The sequence below is a fragment of the Lontra canadensis genome, unplaced genomic scaffold (assembly GCF_010015895.1).
Source record: "Lontra canadensis isolate GAN:19392208 unplaced genomic scaffold, GSC_riverotter_1.0 scaffold40, whole genome shotgun sequence".
Taxonomy (NCBI): domain Eukaryota; kingdom Metazoa; phylum Chordata; class Mammalia; order Carnivora; family Mustelidae; genus Lontra; species Lontra canadensis.
This window is the reverse complement of record NW_022631034.1, coordinates 17,713,674-17,735,910: the sequence shown is the minus strand read 5'-3', so window position 1 is coordinate 17,735,910 and position 22,237 is coordinate 17,713,674. Positions and strand designations below refer to the sequence as shown.

The 22,237-nt window shown below is 41.3% G+C and overlaps 1 protein-coding gene across 1 annotated transcript in view; it reads left to right on the top strand.

Moving 5' to 3' along the window:
- DDAH1 (dimethylarginine dimethylaminohydrolase 1) overlaps positions 1 to 22,009 on the top strand; it is a 138,086-nt gene extending 116,077 nt beyond the window's left edge. The window contains exons 5-6 of the mRNA XM_032870282.1: positions 18,016 to 18,159; positions 20,387 to 22,009. Coding sequence (XP_032726173.1) covers positions 18,016 to 18,159; positions 20,387 to 20,503 — 261 coding nt within the window. The 3' untranslated portion in view covers positions 20,504 to 22,009. The remainder of the gene's footprint in view (positions 1 to 18,015; positions 18,160 to 20,386) is intronic.
- The last annotated feature ends 228 nt before the right edge of the window (positions 22,010 to 22,237 follow it).

Sequence of the window (22,237 nt, the reverse complement as noted above, 5' to 3'; positions counted from 1 at the left end):
ATACTATGCAGCCATCAAAAGAAATGAAATCTTGCCATTTGCGACGACGTGGATGGAACTAGAGGGTATCATGCTTAGCGAAATAAGTCGATCGGAGAAAGACAACTATCATATGATCTCCCTGATATGAGGGAGAGGAGATGCAACATGGGGGGTTAAGGGGGTAGGAGAAGAGTAAATGAAACAAGATGGGATTGGGAGGGAGACAAATCATAAGTGACTCTTAATCTCACAAAACAAACTGAGGGTTGATGGGGGGAAGGGGGTTGGGGGGTGGGGTTATGGACATTGGGGAGGGTATGTGCTATGGTGAGAGCTGTGAAGTCTGTAAACCTGGCGATTCACAGACCTGTACCCCTGGGGATAAAAATATATGTTAATAAAAAATAAAATTAAAAAAAATAATAATAATAAAAAAATATGTTGCGGGATTTCACTGACCTAGATTCTCATTTTGGAAACTGAGCTGTACTCAGACATATTCAACTGACAGTGGCTTGGGTAGACATCCCATGTCTAAGCTTGTAACACACTAACAGGGTTGGCTCCCATTTCAGTTTCCATTGGCAGCAGTCAGTGGCTTATCCAAATTTGGAGTCTCTGTCTTTTACTCTTTTCTGTTTATTTTTTATCTTTATCTACTCACCCTAAAGGCATAACAAAAAATCACTTAAACACATTACATGCTCTCCATCTCCAGTGGTGTCCTGTTGTTTTTTGGCTAAAATTAGTTGGCAAAAGACTGCCCCCACCCCAAAAAGGATGTGTGTCGTGGGCTGAAATTTGCATCACAGCATGACCTGCGTGACACTCTCGGCCATGCCAATGCCAGTACCCTTGATGTTGAAAGGATTAGGAAATGTATCAGTTGAGTTAGAGGGAGGATGGTTGAGTTTTGGGTTACTGTTTCTCCGTGGAAATCACATGTATTAAATGCCTTAGGTGTTGATGAGTATGCTATTGCTTGACTGAAGGTTAATAAAGCATATGGTAAAGCATAGACACTAAATTAGAAGTGACATTTTAACCTGAATTACACTCCAGCCTCTAGGGAAAGCATCCGTACTACCTCACAGAACACCAGGATTTGGACCATTTTTAGAAATAATGATATGAAAGAGAAACAAATTCAGTTTGCCACCACCTTCCTGCAAAACCATTCCACTAGTATTATTACCCTGCTATTAATAATCACTTACTGGGGCGCCTGGGTGGCTCGGTTGGTTAAGCATCTGACTCTTGGATTTGGCTCAGGTCCTGATCTCGTGGCATGTGAGATAGAGCCTCACGTCAGGCTCCATGCTAAGGAGAAGTCTGCTTGGATATTCTCTCCCTCTGCTCCTTGCCCCACTTACTCATTAGCTCTCTCTCTCAAATAAATAAATATCTTTTTAAATTATTTTTATTAACATATAATGTATTATTTGTCCCAGGGATACAGGCCTGGAAATCATCAGGCTTACACATTTCACAGCACTCACCATAGCACATACCCTCTCTGATGTGCATAACCCCACCACCCTATCCATACCTCCCAACCCCCCAGCAACCCTCAATTTGTTTTGTGAGATTAAGAGTCTCTTATGGTTTGTCTCCCTCCCCATCCTGTCTTGTTTCATTTTTTCCTTCCTTCCCTACTAAGAAATCTTTTTTAAAAAATAATCACTATCTTTATTTTTATCTTTCAAAATGTTATATTAGTCCAGCAATATGTAAGAGTATTTCTAAATCTATTTTTCATTGATGGTCACTGAATGCTGTGGTTGGGGTCCGCTATTGCTCAAACACTATCTTTATTAAATTAAATATATAAATATATATATTTTTTTTTAAAAAGGGAAGCTTTGCAGATGTTACAACAGCCATTCCCTTTTAACTCTTTCTGAAGTGGGATTAAGTTCAAAGCTGTGACCACATATCCAGAGGTGACTCATCATATAGAGTTTCAACCAAAAAACAAAACAAAACAATTGGAAGCCAAATGAAAGGTGTTGAGTCCATTACATTTGATGCACATTTTCTCATCACTCATTTGTTTTTCCATCCACACTCTGGCAAGGGATAAGAGCTCAATATTTCTCAATATACAACTAGTAGTAGTTTGTAATATCGGTAGCAGTAATAATACCTTTTAGGTGTAAAAATCAGGTTAATTTAATTTGAGAAGTCTAAGTTAGTGACTTTCAAATTTTAGTGTACCCAAGAATCACATAAAGTGCACATTTGAAACGCACATCACATTCCTTGGATTCACCAGGACAAATTCTTATTCTACGAGGCTTGGAAGGAACCCATGTCATGATTTGGATGTAGGTAACCCATAGATTGCCCTGCGAGCAACACTGGGTCTGTCTGGAATTCACCAGATAGCAGTTCCTACACTGGGATATGAAGTCAGGGGGAGAAAATTCATTCTAAAAGTAAATTGCTATGTCCTTGAACAGAAAATGTCACGAACTATCATTCGGAATAATATCATACTGAGTAAAATAACTGGCACTTCAGAGAAAGAGCTCTCATGTGAACAAAAATGCAGAATTCCACTAGATTATTGAAATACAACTGCTTACGAAGAACTCACTCTTCTCTAAAATGCTATGTCTTTTTCAGGGGAAATGCTTATAGAGTAGAAGATACATATCATGTGTTCCATCTCTCTCTATTGGTAACACTTGCATGTTAGAAACAATGTATCTGAAGTGAGTTATTGCTCTAATTCTCATTGGGCACATAGGCCATCAGACTTGAATAGAAAAGGCTTCATTTCTTCTGAGCTCTGAAGTCCTTTGGCTTGAAAATAAACATGATATTAAATTCATCAAGTAAGGCAGGGCACCTTAGTGGCTCTGTCAGTTAAACGTCTGCCTTCAGCTCAGATCATGATCTCGGGGTCTTAGGATCAAGCCCCACGTTGAAGCAGAGAGTCTGCTTCTCCTTCTCCCTCCTCCACCCCTTTTCCCTCTTCCACCCATTTGTGTGTGCACACTCTTTCAAATAAATAAATAAAATCTTATGAATGAATGAATGAATGAATTCTTCAAGTAGGAATAGAGGAAGGAGGAGGGAAACCCAAGTGTCTGTCTGGGTAAGAAGTTTGTCTGGTCCCATCCCTGAGCTTGATAGGGAGAATTTGAGAAGGGCACCTGGAGAGCAACCAGAGCGAGTTAAATTCTGGGATTCAGTGAACAGTGTTGATTACACAGAAGGGTATGGCACAGGTTGATGGGCAGCTCCTCCTTGCCGTTCGGTAAAGGTTGAGCTCTAACTGTGTCTTACACAAAATTGCATTAGGAGATTTTAGGAGGATTTTAAGAGTTATTGAAATGCTAAATGCAGTGCTAAAAATGATTCAGTCACTCAGCATTCAACAAATGCATACTGAGTGTCTACCACACGCCAAGCACCGCTGCAAAGCACTGCTCAAGAGGCCAGTGGTGTAACTGCTTCCCTGGAAGCTTTTAAATAATCTGTCTTTCTGGGATGATTTGCATACCTTGACTTGATTGGATTCAAACAGTATGTCAATTGCCAAAGCGATCAAAATATATATAATGGTGATGTAAAAATATATTACTTTCTGAGTCCATTGATGACGCTAGCTAGTTGCCTTTCCCAACTTCTTATACCACCCTTCCTTTTTATTAATTGAACCTTGAGTTTTAAGTGAGCACATTGCCACTTGAAAGAAAGTGGAAGAAAGTCTGCATTTCTCAGCTTCCTTTGGGCTAGGCATAACAATGAGACTAAGTATTGCCAATGAGAAAAAAGTAGAAGTGCTGGGTATGAAATCCAGGCCATGGATTGAAAGGGAGGAGTTGTGCCTTTTCCCCTTTTCTGAATCTCGCTGCTTGAAACAAAGGATGTGATGGCTGGAGCACCACAGCTCTTTAACACCAGGAGGACAGGAGCATGCCTAGCCCTTCCTAGGTCTGGAAGAGCAAAAAGCTAGAAGACCCTGGATTCGTGATGACTGTCAAGTGACGACACAGCATTATGACCTCAAAACTCTTCTCATGTGAGAAAGTTTTTTTTAAAGGGGGGGCAGGTCATTTCTATTATAGCCAAATTTAGTCTGTTACAGCCAAAAGGAGATAAAGGCTTTTGTTTGCCTTAGGGAGAAAATTCAGTTCAAGCTGCCTAAACAAGGGAGATTTATTGGTCCATGTAGTTCTAAAGTAATGCAGACTCTACAGTGGGGTTGATTGATCTGTTCGATGTCGCCATCCAAGAACCAGAATCTTTTGGGTCTCTTCCCCACCTAACACATTCACTTCATGAGAAAGCTGCCTCCCTTTCAGGGCAGCACTGACTGCCAGCAGCTTCTGATGACAGGCTAGCACACCTGTATTCAGGGAGGGGAACATTCATCCTCTCAGAAAAGTAAGGAGGCTTCTTTCAGATCTTGTCTATTCTTATGAGTCTGAATTGGTCATCTGCCCATCTTTGAACCACTGACTGTGAGCAAGGGCTGACTTACACCTGAGCTGCCATTTCCTGACTGCACGGAGACGTGCCGGGCACCACAGCAAACTCTCAGGGGCACCAAGGCCTCTTTCAACATTTCAAAAATAGCACAGATATACCTGTCAGATAACACACACAATTCTACTGTTAGATCGCTTGGATCTAAATTCTTAATAAACCAAAGTGTTAGGGTTTGGGGGGAAACCTTTTTTGGGAACCAGAAGGGTGGTTGTATTTTGTTTGTTTATTTTGGTTTTGGTATGGTTTGGTTGACCTCAAAGCACCATAAAAATATTACTGAGGCTCTGTGAACCAAGAAAGGAACTGCTGGACCAGAATTGGGTAGAATTAACTTCCCCCAATTATGTGGGCTACACAGGGCAGTGTAGATATAATGAAAAGTGGGGTAGTTACTAAGAAAGCAGAGAAAAGGTGTGGGGAAAGCAACCAGAATGTTCACCAGACCCTCAGAAGAGCTAAACCCTGGCTTGCTCTTAGGGAGGGAATTATCTTTTTATAGGAAAACACAGTGGGTCCTTTGGAGTGAAAGGTGCTATCCTTGAAGGTTTGGGGTCAGTAGACAATACAACAAAAGAGAAAGCAAAAATGTCCTTTCTTAGAAGCACCAGGAACGGGGAGACAGGACAAGAGAAGAGAAAAGGGAATGAGAAGAGGTTTCAGCCCCAAGACAGAGTTGTCAAGTCTTTGAAAAACACCAGCATTCAGTATTCAATTTTAAGTGTTCATATTACTGCAATACTCCAACCTCCCAAACCTGGGAAAAATCCATGACTCTATGTGAATCGGTTTTTTGAGGCAATCAAAAAAAGACTGAAGTCCCTGCCTATGATGACATGGTTGAAAAGAAGAGTAGCTCCTGTAAAATAACTACCTCTGAATGGATCTCATTCTCTGGAAGCTGGGGCCAGAGATGATATGAGAATATAAGCTCCCCTCTTTCCACCGCCCACCCTTAACCCCCAAGATAGGTAGAAATTATGGAGAGGGCACAGAGTAGTGGTTCTTGACCCTGTCTACGTATTAGAGTCACCTGTTTAAAATGAATGTTTAAAAGGAAATACTGATATTTTGTCTAACTCCAGACCAAGTAAATAAAAAATCTCTATGGTTGGGACCCAGAAATCTGTAGTTTTTACAAAGCTCCCCAGATGATTTTAGTCTGTAGTCATGGTTGAGAACCACTAGCCAATGTAATACCCATTATATAAATCAAGGAATAGAGGTACAAGACATTCTTACTTAGATCTTGAAGAGAAGAGAGACCTCTTAAAGTGGAGGTGGAGGAGGGGGTAAGGGAGGAGTTGACATGGTTCCTTCTTGTCCCACTTAAATTGTCTCCACCGAACTAAGACCTAAGGGAAAGTCTGGACTGAGTCAGGAGAGCTAAGATCTAGTCCTTACCTTGCAATTCACTGGCTTTATATGCTTTTAGTTAAGTCAATTAATTTTTCATCTCTGAATCTCTGTAAAAGAGAAGTGGACTTGATAATTTCCAAATTCGTGCTCAGTTCTCAAACTTACGATTCTTAGTATTCTATAAAATGACCTCACTTCCTCAGCAGCTCAGAGTATTTATCAACATTCCCTCTCTGACAACAACAAAGACCACATCCAGAAGGAAACCAATCTTTCTTCCCAACCCAAGGTAACTCCCCACACAAGAACAGACAAAGTGGGGATGGCTGTTTTCTCCATTAGCCGTGGTTTGGTTTTGATCATTTACAGGGTATTTCGGTTTCTGGGAAAAGATATATCGGGACAACAGCTGTTTTCTTAAACACTTACAGCTTTCTTTCCAGGGGTCTTATTTATTCAGAGGAAGAATAGAAGGGTAAATAGTATACTTACATGGAAATTTGATTTCTTAATTTTTATGTTTGTTTTCCGTTCTCCTTCCCATAAATATCTGCTCTTCTCCTACAATATAAGTTTGATGAGTTTCTCCTAAAAACAGTGGTTTTTCAACCAGAGGCAACTTTGCCCCCCAGGGGACATTTGGTAGTGTCTGGAGATATTTTTGTTACAACATGGTGAGTGGGAGAGTGGATGCTTCTGGCATGTAGTCCATAGAGCCCAGAGATGCAACTAAACATCCTACAATGCACAGGACGGGCCCTGTAACAAAGAACGATCTGGCCCAAAATATCAAGAGTGCTGAGGTGAAGAAACCCAGTCCTAAAATATGAATGGGATTTGTCAGCCCTGTTTCGCAAGAATTGTCATTTCTGAGCATATCACAATTAAGGTGCTTCTTCCTGATTAGAGACAGCAGTGACTCCTGAACGTCAAGTAGCCCATGCCAGCAAGAGAGATTTCAGGAGCCGGGAATTAAATAGCTATATACAGTCCAGTGTTTGGTAGATGTTTTGTATAACATTATTTTCAGATATTGGAACTACTTACTATACATGGACAAGAAGGAAATAAATGTGAGATGATCGCAGAAATTGAGTAACAAGGCCACGTATAATTGCCTCTAGAGATTTGCATTACCAGCCTTTGAGGGAAGTAGAGCTGGGGCCTCTGAACTGTGATCTTCAGCCTCTTTTCCTGACAAATTCAGTGGAGGTAAATGGATTTTGTTTGGAGTGTGTATGTTTTAAAAAAAGATCTGAAGAACTCACTTCAAACTTTTAATAGTGGTTACTGTAGGGAAAGGGGGAAGACAGAAGAGTACGATGGGGCAGAGAAGGAAGAAAAAAGACTTCAATTTTTAAAAATCAGCTTTATTGAAATAAAATTTCCATATAATAGTACTTTATTTCATTACAAATTCACACTTCACACTTCGAATGTACAATTCAATGAGTTTTGACAAAAGTATACAGTTGTTTTAAGTCCAATAGAACTTCAACTTTTCATAGTTGAATCTTTTACAAGAAGCTTATGTGTTGTAATTTTGTTCATAATTAGTTTTTTGTTTATAATTAAAAACACGTTTTAAGAAGAATTGTCTGAAATTATGTACTCCTACCTCACCTCATTTTGTAAAAGCGGCTTACAAAGATGCATGAATGATAGCAAAATAACCAGAAATAAAAGGGTAATATGACTTGAAAACAATGATTTAACTTGAAGCCAAGGGGTCCCTGGGTCGCTCAGTTAAACATCTGATTCTTAATCTCAGCTCAGGTCTTGATCTCAGGGTCGTGAGTTCAAGCCCCACATTAGGCTCCATGCTGGACCTGGAGCCTACGTTTAAAAAAAAAAAAAAAATGATTAAATTGGAGCCAAGTTTAAGAATACAGACCATTGATTCTCATTTCATTCCTTACACATAGGACAATCAGACTTTAAGCTTCCAATTAGCCAGTGTGAAAAGGGAAACCCTTTTCACCTGTTTGAGAGCTTTGACGAATTCAAGCTCCTATTTAACAAACTCAATTTGCCACCCTTCCTTCCAAGAGTTCATGAGTTTCATAAATCCGTTGAAAGTTAATCCCCAATCATTGCTTGCCCAAGAGGACACAAAAGTTATATGAGCCAGATTTTAAAGTTAAACTTACCCATGGCATTACCAGAGAGGTAACTTTCTATGAACAGCCAACTTAAGCTAATAACATCCACGAACCAAGTCTTATAAAACCATGAAATTTCCTGTGTAGGGCGGCGGATTCCTGGAGTCAGCTCCTACCAGCTTATGAGGCTGACTGTTAAATTTTCAGGTATTTTGAGGCACCTGGGTGGCTCAGTTGGTTTATCGACTGCCTTCGGCTCAGGTCATGATCCTCAGGTCCTGGGATCGAGCCACACATCAGGCTCCCTGATCAGCAAAAAATCAACAGAAGCATTCTCTTGTGAGAATCAATTGGCAATATGAAATTTACATGTGAGAGTATTGACTATTTTATTATTATTTATAAATTGTGTGTTACCCATCCTTCATATCAGTAAAATTTATAATAAATTTATGTGGGTATATTATGCATGTATTTTCCCCTACATTTACCAGCACACTACTGCCTGGAGCTAAAAATCTCAGAGTACAGACATACATTAAAGATTTTTTTTTTTTAACCATCTAGGCTAAGATATAATTGGAGGCCCCAGTGATGATTTTCTTCATCTCGTTCCAGGAAAAAAAAAAAAAAAAAGCACTCTTTCATGAGGACAGATTCTTCTCTAACCCTAAGGCAACTTTTTCGCAAGAACCAAGTAGACAGGGCAGAGGGTTTTGAATGACTCTAAATCAAAGCAATAACAATTATTGTAAAAAAAATTTAAATTCATGCCCTTCTGATGAGATAGCCAAGGAATATTTGCTCATATAGAAAATAAGCACTAATCCACCAGTGGTAGGGTCAGGATTGATTAGGGGCATCATTGCAAAGTGCGTGTGTTTGGTCATTTCTTCTCTCTCACTCTGGAGCCTACCTATCTAGAAGTGATAATTCCTCTTAACCCACTGTCTTTTTCCATTCCCAAAGGCTTTGCTCTTCTATCATCTCCTTGAAGAATATAATAGCTAGCTTTAAGAAAACCAATCCCGGGGCGCCTGGGTGGCTCAGTGGGTTAAGGTCTCTGCCTTCTGCTCAGGTCATGATCCCAGGGTCCTGGGATCGAGCCCCACATCGGGCTTTCTGCTCAGCAGGGAGCCTGCTTCCTCCTCTCTCTCTGCCTGCTTCTCTGCCTGCTTGTGATCTCTGTCTGTCAAATAAATAAATAAAATCTTTGAAAAAAAAAAGAAAAAGAAAACCAATCCCTGTAGTTCAGTAGAGAACTTAGATGGCTTCAGGAGCCAGACCTTCTCCATCTAAAAGCATTTAAATGCAAACTTGTAAAAACACATGCATGTCAAGCACCTGGGTGCTCAGTCAGTTAAGCATCTGCCTTTGGCTGAGGTCCAGGGATTGTGTCCCACATTGGGCTACCTGCTCAGCGGGGAGTCTGCTTCTCCATCTCCCTCTATGCCTCCCCTCCCCCCATTCATGCTCTCTCTCTCTCTCTCTCTCTCAAATAAATAAATAAAATATTTTAAAAATAAAAAAAATAAAAATATATGCATGTCAAACAAGTTGTATCTACAAGAAAAATCAGCCCAAAGGCTGCAAGTTAATGAGCTCAGAGTCTAGTCTTTCAAGGGATATTGGAGAGGTGGTAGTTTGGTGTGACAGGAAAAAGATAGGGATTTGGAGCTTGATGTACCTGGACTTAAATCCTGGGTTTACTGTCTTAACATGTGACCTTAGACAAATTACTGAATTTCTCTGAACCTTGGTTTTCTCATTTGTAAAAATGGATAATTGTGAGAAATGAATGAAGAATAGATGAACCACCAGTGAATAGAAAATAGCTCAATAAATGGTCCAGTTGTTTCTTGCTATCAAATGACACAGGGAGCCTAGGAGATCCTCAAGCCCCCACGACCCAAAGGAATTAATTTTTGAAGGTGGGATTAGGGTGCAGGTATCTGGGAAAGCATAGCCAGGGCATGACTTCAATATCAAGTAGGCAACAAGATATATCTTTATGAACAAGACTATAGGAGATCTGTTTCTGCCAAGGAGCTAGTCTTAGAGAATACATGGCAGGGGTTAGAAAGGAGGTAGGATCCCAGATTTTGTATTTTGGAAGTGGTGTTTTGGTCTGGATCTCTTCCTCTATACCCCTGAAATTAGAAAATGAGGATTGTGACTCACCCAGAGAATCTCCCTTGTCCCACCTACCTGTGCCTTGCCCCCCAGCCCTCCATAAAGCTCAGATTAGTCCTCTACTAAGATGGTGAGAGTTTTTCCCAGCCTTCCACAGAAACCATTGTTTTTGAGAATCCCTTCCAGAAACGGTTCATGTGCTTTGTTGTTGTAGTTTGAAGGAGAGAAGTCTTTTGTCCCCATGTTCAGGTGGGCATTATGATCTGAACAAAAACAGCAACTCCAAATATATGAGAGAATGTGTGGAGGAAATGGCACTAGCTTCAAAGGAAATATTTGGCCTTGAAGGTTGGCCCAGATTTAACTAAAAGGAGCCATATTGCTTCGCTCTTAGGATCTGTATAGCCCATCTATTCAGAGAGGATATTTAACAGACAGCCTTTCTCAGGTTCTGTTCATTTTGAGCTGATCCATGGAAAGATCCATTAAATATGAAAACATAATAGCTCTAGAATATTGTCTGTAGTTATATTGACTCAGCCTTAAAGGACTGTCTGGGCTTAATTCCTGGTAAATTGTCAGCTCTCAATAAACTCTTGATGGGCAGATAAATAAATGAATGAATGATTTTAGATATACAGTAGCAACAAATAGTGTGCTTGAGAATCACATACTATGTATCTCAATAGAATCTATAATCTGTCCTTCTTAGTATTGACTGTTTTGATATGTTGGCAAGGGTACATATGTATATTTCATAAATGACCAATTATGAGTGAGCCAAACACGCTCTGAATATTCCCTAGCCATCTCTAAATACCTTCTGTACCCCTTTCAGTATCTGACCCATAAAAGTCCTAAAGTGTTCTGTGAAACAACATTAGCCCAAGATTTTTTTTTTTTTTTAATAATTGATGTAATACAAAGAAACCATGAGTAACAAGTGGGAGAATGTAGCCGCCTTCCAGCCCTTTGAATGAGAAAATTCCCAGAAATGCTGGGAACTGCCGGAAATGCCTGGTTGTTAATACAACTAGCCATGCAAATTCTCTTGGGCTGAAAGCCAGATGTTTCCCACTCTGTTTTGTGACAGCTCCACTCTGGGGAGCAAGGCTGATTCCTCCAGATCAGCCGCTGTGTAACAGACCACGATGATTCGATGGTTTTCAGAGCCATTTCCGCTCTGCCACGTGCCTTCTTCATTAAGGGGGTGCCTGTAATGGAAGTGAGCTTTACTTTCTATTCACTGCTAGCATCCCCTTCTTGTGCTTGTCCTGCCTTAAATCATAGATTGTCATCACCTGAAGGAAGAGCCTGCAACTCAGTTATCTTTGGATGTCTTTCTCTTTCCCACCTCTCGCTGTCCTGTATAGCCCCCGGGGGCCCTTCCATCGAGAACTATTGGATTGAACCAAACACTGGTTGTGTCCAATGCCAGTAATACTCTGTTTTACACAAAGTGGAATAATTCCTCTGGGAAATGGCACAAGTCCGAAATGGCATTTACAGCAAGGACTTGACGCCTCAGTTCTTCCTCTAGAGCCGGGTCGAACTCACGCATATTATCCGGAGTCCAGGCCCTCTCCGGAATTTAGTGTGTCCACGGAGGGTTTCGGTGCTTCCTCCTTTCCATTCTGGCTTGGGACACTGTGAGAAGCAGGAAGTCGATCCCCTGAGGTTAAAAGAACACTGTACACAGAGCTCTGGAGCAATACACCACCTCCACCCTTTTTTAGGAAAAAATGCTGGCACATAGAACTGCACAGCCAACAGCTACATTCTCAAGATACTTGAAATGATGCTCATCTTTTAACAAAGGCTTCTGTGCAGCCACAGAGAGCAAACAAAACCTGCTCCTCCCCTCACTGTGGCTGCATCTTCGTCCTCCGGAGCCCGAGCTCTTAGGGGCCCTGCCCTGCCCGGTGTGCCCGGGAGCAAAGCCTCACAGCACAGGCTCCAACAACAGAGGAAAGATGTTAGAGATATGGTCTTCTGAATCTTTTTCTGTCTGTTCCTCTCTGAATGGTTAGTGCCCTGCCTTGTGTATATCCCAGTATTTCCTGGTCCCAGCTATAAATAAATGTCAGGTTGTCTTATTCAGACAATAGCAACATATAGGAAAGAGGAAAACAATCACTCTCACAGGAAAAGAGAAACCTGTTCTTTGTTCCAGACACAGAAACCCTTTGTGTTTAGAATAAGTACCTTGACTTTTTCAAGAAAAAAAAAACAAAAAAACAACAATGTATTTTTTGTTTATTACTTATAGTTACCGTTTCCTAAATCCTTTTCATTTAGAAAGACGATGCCTGATGTTGTTGCCTCCTTTCCCCCGTTGAACAGAACCCCTCAGTACTCCAAATGGGGTCTGTTCTGTTATTAAAAGTCATTTCTCTAGGCACATTTTTTAACCTGTCTTAAAATGATAACCATGGGGCCTTGATAAATTGATTGAGAGTCTTTTCCTAAGGTGGCTTTGTTAAGACATTTATTTTAAGAGTAGCATTTATCAGTGAATTACTGTATCTAGTCCCAGTGTTAAATTATTTCCCCGCCCAGGGTATAATTCCTTTCCTGACAACAATGAAAAAAATGTAACTATCCTCAAACAATGGGAGGTTGGTACTAGCTCTGATGTCAGTAATTTTTAAGAATACTCCCACCAGAAGCTATAAATTATAAATATAAGGTCTGGAAAAGAAGAGAAGTACTAATGAGTATGGAAAACCAGTAATTACAATTTCAAATAAATGTTGTTAACTGAAGAACAAAGCAAACATAGAGGAACCAAAGGAGTGTGATTGCTCCCTCAAGGAGCTGAAGGTGGGGGATGGGAGGGAGGGTGGAAAGAGATGGAGCCCAAGTAAATAAAACACCCCAGGAACGGAAATAGAGTCTTTATTACCCAAAAGAAACTGGGAACTTTTTCAAGTAGGCACGACCTTGGAGATTTTAATCTGTTCCCTCACTAATAAACAAGAAGTAAGCACTGATAACACTCCTTGATAATACTTCCTCTGGAATGTACAACATTCCATGTTTCTGCTCCTTAGTCACTACCGGACACGCATGAGTCAGACTGAGATGTGGGGAAGTTGCCAGGCTGCTCGTGGGACCACTGAAGGTATAGTCAGGCCCATAGGTGTGATCTTGCTGTGTTCCTTTCTCTTTCAGCTCTTCTTACGCTAGGATTAATAGTGTAACCTTTGGATAAAGAATGTAGTGAATTATCTGTAGACCATGAATTAAACTGGAAAACCAACTGGCCACTCTCTAGTGCTTATGAATGGTAGGAGCAATGAGTCTGAATGTGATGGACCAAAATATGCTGCCCATGGTTCTCCCAGTGGCTTAGAAAATTAGGTCAATGGAAATACTTAATTTTCTGGATTTTGTTTTCTTTGTGTGTGAGCTTGACGAGGTAACAAGGGCTGTACATATCATGTTTTAAGGATCTTTTTCCTACTTAGTAAGCCCGCTGAGGTCCTACTTAGTAAGCCTCTGGCCCAAGGAACTGTCTCCTGGTGGTCTGGAAGAAATCCTGAATTTCTCGGGTAAACTCAATCTAATCCATGAGCAGACTAGCCATCTTGGCCCACCTTCAATAACACATAATAAGTAGAGATTCAGACATACTACAATCCTAGACCCTGTACCGAGAAAGAAACATGCTGGCCAGGCTGACCAAGAGTGATGGCTGAAAAGTTTCATAAATTCTAATTTGTGTGTTGATTTAGAGACAGTTCCACTTAATAACTTGAAGAATCCGTCTGCTCACTGGGCTTCTGGACCATTTTATTAAATCATGGGTCGCAAATTGACAGAGACATATGTATGTTCATTTCAATATACACAAAGTTTTGTTCTTTTCTTTCTTTGTTTTAATGCTTTCAGGTGCTGCAGACTGTCTAGTTTGCCCCAGATCCACCACTCCCTGTCATGTTACTTCCAGAATCATTTGGGTAGGACCATAGACTGTAGTGTCCTACTGTACAGCATTAGGAAAAAGCCAAACATTGGCTTTAGCTCACATTAATTAATGAATTATATTTTTAATTAATTATTTTTTAAATCTTTTAAATTTTTAATTTTTTAATCTTTTTAATTAATTAATTAAACATTAATTAATGAATTATATTTCTTTTTCTGGATGAAGACCATATTTTGTTTTTATATATGCAGTTGTTCACATATATAAATTGTGAACATCTCAGTGTACTCGTTTTTTTTTTTAAGATTTTTTTTTTATTTATTTGTTTGACAGAGAGAGAGAGATCACAAGGAAGCAGAGAGGCAAGCAAAGAGAGAGGGGGAAGCAGGCTCCCCGACAAGCAGAGAGTCCAATGCGGGGCCCGATCCCAGGACCCTAAGATCATGACCTGAGCCAAAGGCAGAGGCTTAACCCACTGAGCCACCCAGGAGCTCCCTCAGTGTACTCTTGAGGTCTGCTATAGCCTTTGAAAGGAGTGAGGAAGGGCTGCCTGGGAGCTCAGTCACTTAAGTGTCTTCTTTCGGCTTGGGTCATGATCCTGGGGTCCTGGGATGGAGCCCCGCATTGGGCTCCCTCCCTGCTCAGCAGAGTCTGCTCCTCCCTCTCCCCTTGTCCCTCCCCCTGCTCATGCTCTCTCTCTCTCTCTCTCAAATATATAAAATCTTTAAAGAAGAAGGGAAGAGGGGGTTGAGGAAGAGGAGGAAAAGGAGGGAAAAATAAATCAATTAGTTGCAAGCATATTTTGGTCACCTGCTAGATGCCAAATGACTTGCAAGAAACAAAGAGGGAAGTATGCATATTTATTACACATTTAAATATGTACTAGGAACTTGTGCTAAGCACTTCATAGACATAATCTGTTTTGCTTTGTTTTTAAAAATAACCTTCAGGGGCATCTGGTGGCTCAGTTAGTTAAATGTCTGACTCTTGAATTCAGCTCAGGTGTTGATCTTAGGTTTGATCTCAAAGCTCAAGCCCCACTTTGGGCTCCATGCTAGGCATGGAGCCTACTTTAAAAAAATAAAATAAAATAAAGCAAAATAAAATAAAAAAATAAAATGTTCAGAGTTACTCTATGAGAAATAAGTATGACACTGTCATTCCATTTTATAGCTGAAGAAATTGAGGCTTGAGGAGCTTGCTCAAGGTCACACAGTGTATAGCAGGGCCAGGATTCAGACCTAGCTCTTTCTGATTGCGGCTAGCAACTTGACCCTTATTTGTCTGGTCATGCTGCCATAAAATACTAGAAGCTTATTAAGGGCTTATTACTGTGCCTTATTATACACATTATCTTCATTTAACTTTCACAATAAGTATATGAAAGACTATTATTATCCCAGTTTTATAGTGAGAAAACCAAGAGGTCAAAAAACAAAAAAAAAAATGTTTAAATTTGTATAGCTAATAAAGGCTAGAACTGTGACTCAAACCCAGGTCTTACTCCAGTTGATGGTCTAATGTGCCCCCTTCCACACAATGGAAGGTATTATTAATATGTTTTAAAAGCAGCCAAAAAGAAAGTCTGCATAAGATGTATTTATGTAGCAATTCATAATAGAAGAGAGCTACTTGGATATGGATTTTTTTTCTTATAAGCCTCTCCCTAGTATTTCTGGGCATATCCATTTTATAAGGAGGGCTAGGTTGAATATGTTTTTAATTTTCTTGGAATAGCTACTCTTTAGGAATGTCTTTAACTTCTTAAGTGTCCCCACACATCTACTGTTCAAGTAGATCTAAGGTTACTCCATCAGGGCTATAAAGAACCACCATGGCAGGAGATGCCCTCTACGGGCCTGTCCCTTTAGGGGACAATTTAAGAAGCACAAGACAGACATCCAGCCCAGTCCTGTGGCTAACCCAAACTGTAGCATGTTGTAACAGGCTTATGTATGAAAGAAGAGTTAATGATGCCACAAAAGAATAAATTATAAGTGCCAAATGAGGGCAGAAAGGTCAATGTTACAGCAGTTACTAGGAGAGGAAGAACTGCCACAGCCCTGGAGGTCAAGAAAGAGGGCAAAGAAAGACAATTAATAGAGAAGGGTTTGAGCTGTCCAGATGTGGGTTTGAATCTACCCATGTGACTCTGAGCAAGGAAGTTATTTGATCTCTCTCAGTCTGTTTTGTTCATCTGTAAGATGGGAGTTCTGTGATCAGATAATACATTTTAAATGTTTCCCATGGTGCCCTGTTTCTTCTTCTGTGTAACTGTCTGCCAGTCTCCTCCATTAGGCTGTAACCTCTCAAAAACTGGATCTCGGGGCACCTGGGTGGCTCGATGGGTTAAGCCTCTGCCTTCTGCTCAGGTCCTGATCTCAGGGTCCTTGGATCAAGCCCCGCATTGGGCTCTCTGCTCATCGGGAGCCTGTTTCCCTCACCCCCTCACTGCCTCTCTGCCTCCTTATGATCTCTCTCTCTGTCATATAAATAAATAACATTAAAAAAAAAAAACTGGATCTGTGTCCCACTCATCTTTGTGTCTCTCAGCCTTTGGTACAGGGCTTAAGTTTATGCCCATACCTGATGTTTCTTTCTGTGCAAAGGATATTTATTCCATTTTCAGATTTCTTGTGCCCTCTCCCAGCTTTTGACATATTCCACACGAGGAGAAGTGAATGGTTTCCTTGACTGGCGCATCAGGGAGAGCTTATTCTATGCCACTCTCCATGTTCTCTTTGGAATGAACTTTCTACAAGGAGCATGCAGTCTTTTGCTCTCTTCCACACTGTGAATCTTACTGTCCATTGCTGCCACCACTGAGTGGGCAAGCCTACCTACTTCTGAGGTCTAGTAATATGAAGCACATTTCCATATAGATATTGAAAGGTACAGGGAGACCTGGTTGGAAAGGTAAAATCAAACCAGATTATGGAAAAGATCTTGTTATACCCTTATGGCATGACATTTCAGCAAATTCTTTAAAATATATGGATATTGATCAAGAATGAAGAGAATCTACATGATGAAGCAGAAAATATATTTGGCTTTTGTTTGTTTATCTGTTTTTGGTGTTTGGATATTTTTGTAGTGAAGGAGGGGTGGTTGATTTTTGGGTTTCAGTTTTGATTGTGTTGAGATGAGGATAAGGTGTCAATTTCTAAAAATTTTATAGAGTTCACTCCTGTGATTTTTTTAAGTTATTATATATGAAGGCATTTATAAACCCATCATTTGATTAATAGGCCTGCTAAATCAGGTGGGATTTTTTGGGGGGTTTTTTTGGGTTTGTTTTTTTTTTAATCAAGTGTGATCTGGGACCATCTGCCTCAGAATCACCTGGAGAGCTTTAGAATGCAAATCTCTGCACTTCACTTCAGATCTGCCAGATCAGAATCCCCGGCGGTGAGCCCTAAGAATATGAGTTTAACATTCTCCTCAAGTGATTTTTATGCTTATTGTATTAAAGGCATCCCCTGCCATCAGATAGGTTAATTCAATTTAAGTATATCTACAAGAGGAAATTGTGTGTGTGTGTGTGTTTGTGTGTGTGTGTTTATTGCTAAATCAGATTATTGACCAGAATGATTACCACTCTGGTCCCTTTTTCCTATAGACTAGGACAGCCCTGCTTACTCAGCCAAGGATGTCATCGAAACCCCAGCTGGGCCTTTTGCATATGTCTCCATTTCATGTCTCACTGATAGATCTTATGAACAAAAACTGGAAAAATTATGGCCAGTTTTAAAACCTTTTTAAAATTACAGACAAACACTTTAAAAAAAAAAAAAAAAAGAAGAAGAAGAAGAACCCTTGCCGTTCTTCCAGAGAATCCTGACTTCATGGGGTTTTCCTCTGGGATCTAAATGACTCGAGGAAATAGGCAGACACTTCTCAGGAACATTCTTCAGCATCCGTCACAAGCTTATGCCCATGCGCTGCCTTCCTTCTGTTTGGAAGTGTGGGGAAGTGCTCTGCTCAAGCCTGCTGTGTTTCTCCTTACAGATCATGCAGCAGATGAGTGATCACCGCTATGACAAGCTCACTATGCCTGATGACACGGCCGCAAACTGTATTTACCTAAATATCCCCAGCAAAGGTCATGTCTTGCTACACCGCACCCCAGAAGAATATCCAGAAAGTGCAAAGGTAAAACAAACAGTCAAAACCAGCCTTCGTGGCCACTGCAGCTGAGTAGGCCTCCCTGTGACAATCGTCCTGCCTGGGGATTTTTTTCATGATGGAGTGACAAATAACAGGGGCTTCCTTTTCCTCTATACACGTCAAATCATTAAGAAAGCAGAGAGGATAATATAGTTTTAGGGCACAAGGAAAGTTAATTTAACTCATTCTTCTCATTCTTGTCTCTGATGACGAACACATGCACAGTAATTGAGGTGATCATGCCTGGTATTCAAAACTTTTCAAGTAAGTACTTGGATTTCACACATTTTTGCAGCAGCTCTGATGACACATATCTCCCCGCACTGAGACACCCACTCAGCATAGAGACTTACAGTTGGGCAGTCAACTTTGTCATTGTTTTCTGGCAAATCTGAGCTGCCCTTCACCAGGAGGTCATTTGTTTTTTTATGACAGAGAAGTGTGAGTGACCCAAAGAAATGGGTGCTCATTGTCAGGGCTGCAAAAAAGGGGCTTTGGGCTGTGCATCCCGGGTAGCGATGGATCAAAAAGATGACACACTTGCCATCAGGCACCTGTCCCTCTAAGAGCTTCTGCGTTTGTTCACCAACACGGGAATTTTCCCTAGACATGGAATTCTTTCCTGGTCTAAGAAGATGTTCCTTGTCCTTCCGGGCATTCTTCCAGTCTCTTCTGCACACGCAGTCACAGGAGCGTTCACCCGTAGACCCTCCAAGTGTCCATATCTGTTTTAGGCATTTCAGCATCTTGCTCTCTGCCCAGAGGAATCAGATACTGACACTCAGCATGACAGAAGAGCCCTTAATAGCCACTGGTTTTTTGTTTATGCATCTTAAAATTTATATCTTTAAAGATTTTAGAAAATATTTTGGCCACCTTTCAGATACATGATATTGTGTAATCACCAGGTTTATCTTCTGAATCAGTCACCTTCTCGGCAGATAAAAAGAAAATGGGGAGATACATAGATGATTTCTCTGTTTCCATGGCTGGAAGTGTGAACCTGAGGAGAACAGAGGACCCTTGAGCCCAGAATGGGGCTTAACCAGGTCTCAGATGAATAGAGGGTCTCATACTTTATTGTGCATCAGGACTGTTTAAAAATACAGGTTTCTAGACCCCCACCCTAGAATCTGCAATTGCAACAAGCACCCGGGTCAGAGAACCCACTTGGAGAAACAAGGCTCTGGACCGTTCGTGCTTCTCCAGCCACATGGATCATCTGATGACCAGATGATTAACGGCTTTGGATTCAGCCGTGTGTCTGTCCACAGTAACGATGATAACATCCATGTTTACTGAGGCTTCCCCTGTGCCAGGCATGGGGCCCAGCCCACTCTGGGCATTATCTGATTTATACCTCGCAGCAGCCCTGTGAGGGCACTGTTGTTACTCTGCTTTTACCTAACAGTAACCCAAGGCTAGAAGGGAATCTGACACACCTTAGTGTGAAGTTGAAGTCACACCTTAGGTGGTAGGTTGATGGAACTGGGTCTGGAGCCCCACTCTGGCTCCAGCACTCTTAATTAGCCGCTGTAGTGAAATTTAAGGAACAATTCTTCCTAAAGAAGCATGGTAGATTGTTTTTTTTAGATAGTGTGTTCCAGGTGATTTTGTACTTAAAAAAAAAAAAAATGTGGTTTGTTTGATCATCAGAGAAAAAATCTGTGGACCTTTAATTCAAAGTTTCGACACATGCTTTCTATTATGTCAAAAGATGCTATAAGATTCACACCTGTCATTGAAAAGCAGTGTGACCTGAAACACTTCACTTGGAGTCTGTCTTGTCGAGTTTTTCCAGTGGTGGTGGTAAGGAGAGAAGCCTTAAAGTTTAGTAGAGAGGGTTTTAAAGTGTGGCGAGGAAGGGTAACATTCAGACTGAAAACACTGCCACTGGCCTTCACGCACCACTCAGTCTCCCAGGGATAGCGGCAGAGTGAAGGCGTCTCTGGTAAAACCACATTTTTGACACATCTTCGGCTTTGAGGTTAAAGCATGGAGCTCGTGATTCACCAGGGCCTCTCGCTCCACTGGGGGCCGGTGTGGTCTAGACTGCATGCGCCTCTTGAGGTTCAATGGCTGAGAAGCCTAAACTCGTGAGCCAAATGAATCCTCACACTAGGCGAGGAGGTGGGGGGGTGGGGAGGACAGGGGTAAGACAGAGGCGGAAACATAACCCTTCTGCTTTACCTTTCCTTGATTTCTGCTGCAGGTTTATGAGAAGCTGAAGGACCATATGCTGATCCCCGTGAGCCATTCTGAACTGGAAAAGGTGGACGGGCTGCTCACATGCAGCTCGATTTTAATTAACAAGAAGGTAGACTCCTGAGTCGAAGTCCCCCCCACCCCCACCTCGTAGCCGGCAATACCGCACTCACAAGGCCGATGACTGTACGCTCCTGTCGTGTTCATTGACAATCTACTTGCCACTGTGCTACTAACTCTGGTTTACAAAAGTCTCCTTCTGAGTTTGCTCCGTTCTGCACCCTCCCCACCCTCCCCTTGCGGTGGTACCTAAACTGTGGGTTTTGCTAAATGAATTAAGCAATCTAGAAAATATAGAGCTCATGAATTATTGAACTGTGATTAATGGTAGCAAAGAAATACTCATTTTCGTGTTTGTGTTATCAATGTGAATATATATATATATGCTGTTGAGTTGCCAGTATTGGCTAAAGAATGTCTTCTTGATCAGTCAGATAGGCCAGGGGTTCTTTCTTCCTGTTTGTATTGTTCATCATCTTTGGTTCCAGTGAAATTCCCTGGTTCCTGGCTTCTCCCCTTTTCCTTCCTTTTTTTCATCTGAACTCTGGATATTTCATTGCCAGTTGCTTTCTTTTGCCTTTCTCACTTCTGTTGCCTTGGGTAAAATCCAGGGTCTTGCCTTCTGGGTACCTTCCTGCAGGTCCCTCCTGTCTGCTACATTTGCATCCTCTGACCCATGGCTCCATCTTCAGCCACCACCCTCACTGTCCCCAGGAAGGACAGACGGGTCCCTCAGCAGAACTGTGACCAAAATCACAATGACTGTTTGGGGAACAGTTAACTAGGCATAGGCATATCCTGATGGGGTTTGTCCCAGACATCTGAATTCCAGAAGAAGTAGGGCACCACACCTAGGAAGGTAAATTCGGCTCCAGAGGGTTGCTAGAGATCGTAGATCGAGAAGCCTGGAAACACCCCATGGGCACATCTCAGAAATCTTTAAGTCACATTCCATGCATTTTTGCTTCATTACTGACCATTTATAGACCTGGGGGAATAGTCTTATTTTTTCCTTCAGCTCCTTTCTCTTCCCACCCCCTCTCATCATGACTCACCCTACTTCCAGCCTTCTACCCCCTGCAATTATCCTGGTCTAGCAAAGTTAGTTCTTTCAAAAGAGACATTGCATCTACAAATGATTATTGATGGTCTAGTGAGAGCCAGATGCAGCATGTTCAGGAAGTGATTGGCTTGGTGCTTGAAACCACAGACAATGGACAATTCCACTTTGAAATATCTATGAATATATACTGTGGAATTCAATTAAAATTTCTTTCCTCTCTAGCTTTTAAATTGCACAACCTGAAACTGATGCTGGTCTCTTACAAAGAACAATGGCGCAGTGAAGGGAGAGATCATTGTCTTTTACTTAAACACGAACGAATCAGCCTTTTAACAGGCCAGGGAGATGGTACTTTCCAAGGAATGATGACTGATCCAGGCATGTTATCAAACTTCCTAGTCATCTCCACCTTTCCTGTATTGCCTGTAGCTTGTTGTTCAAGATTAACAATCAGGGAGATTAAAAAATATGACTTCAAGGCTTGCTCTGCTTACCTATGTGATTTTTTTTTTTAAGATTTATTTACTTTTCTGAGAGAGAGAGAGAGAGCATGCGTGAGGGTGGGGGAGGGGTAGAGAAAGAGTCTTAAGCAAACTCCCCGCTGAGCTTGGAGCCTGACCCTAGGCTGGATCTCAGGACCCTGAGCCAAAACCAAGAGTCGGATGCTTAACCTACTGAGCCACCCAGATGCCCCTTGCGTATGTATCTCTCACCAAACATTTCTTATGTTTGATA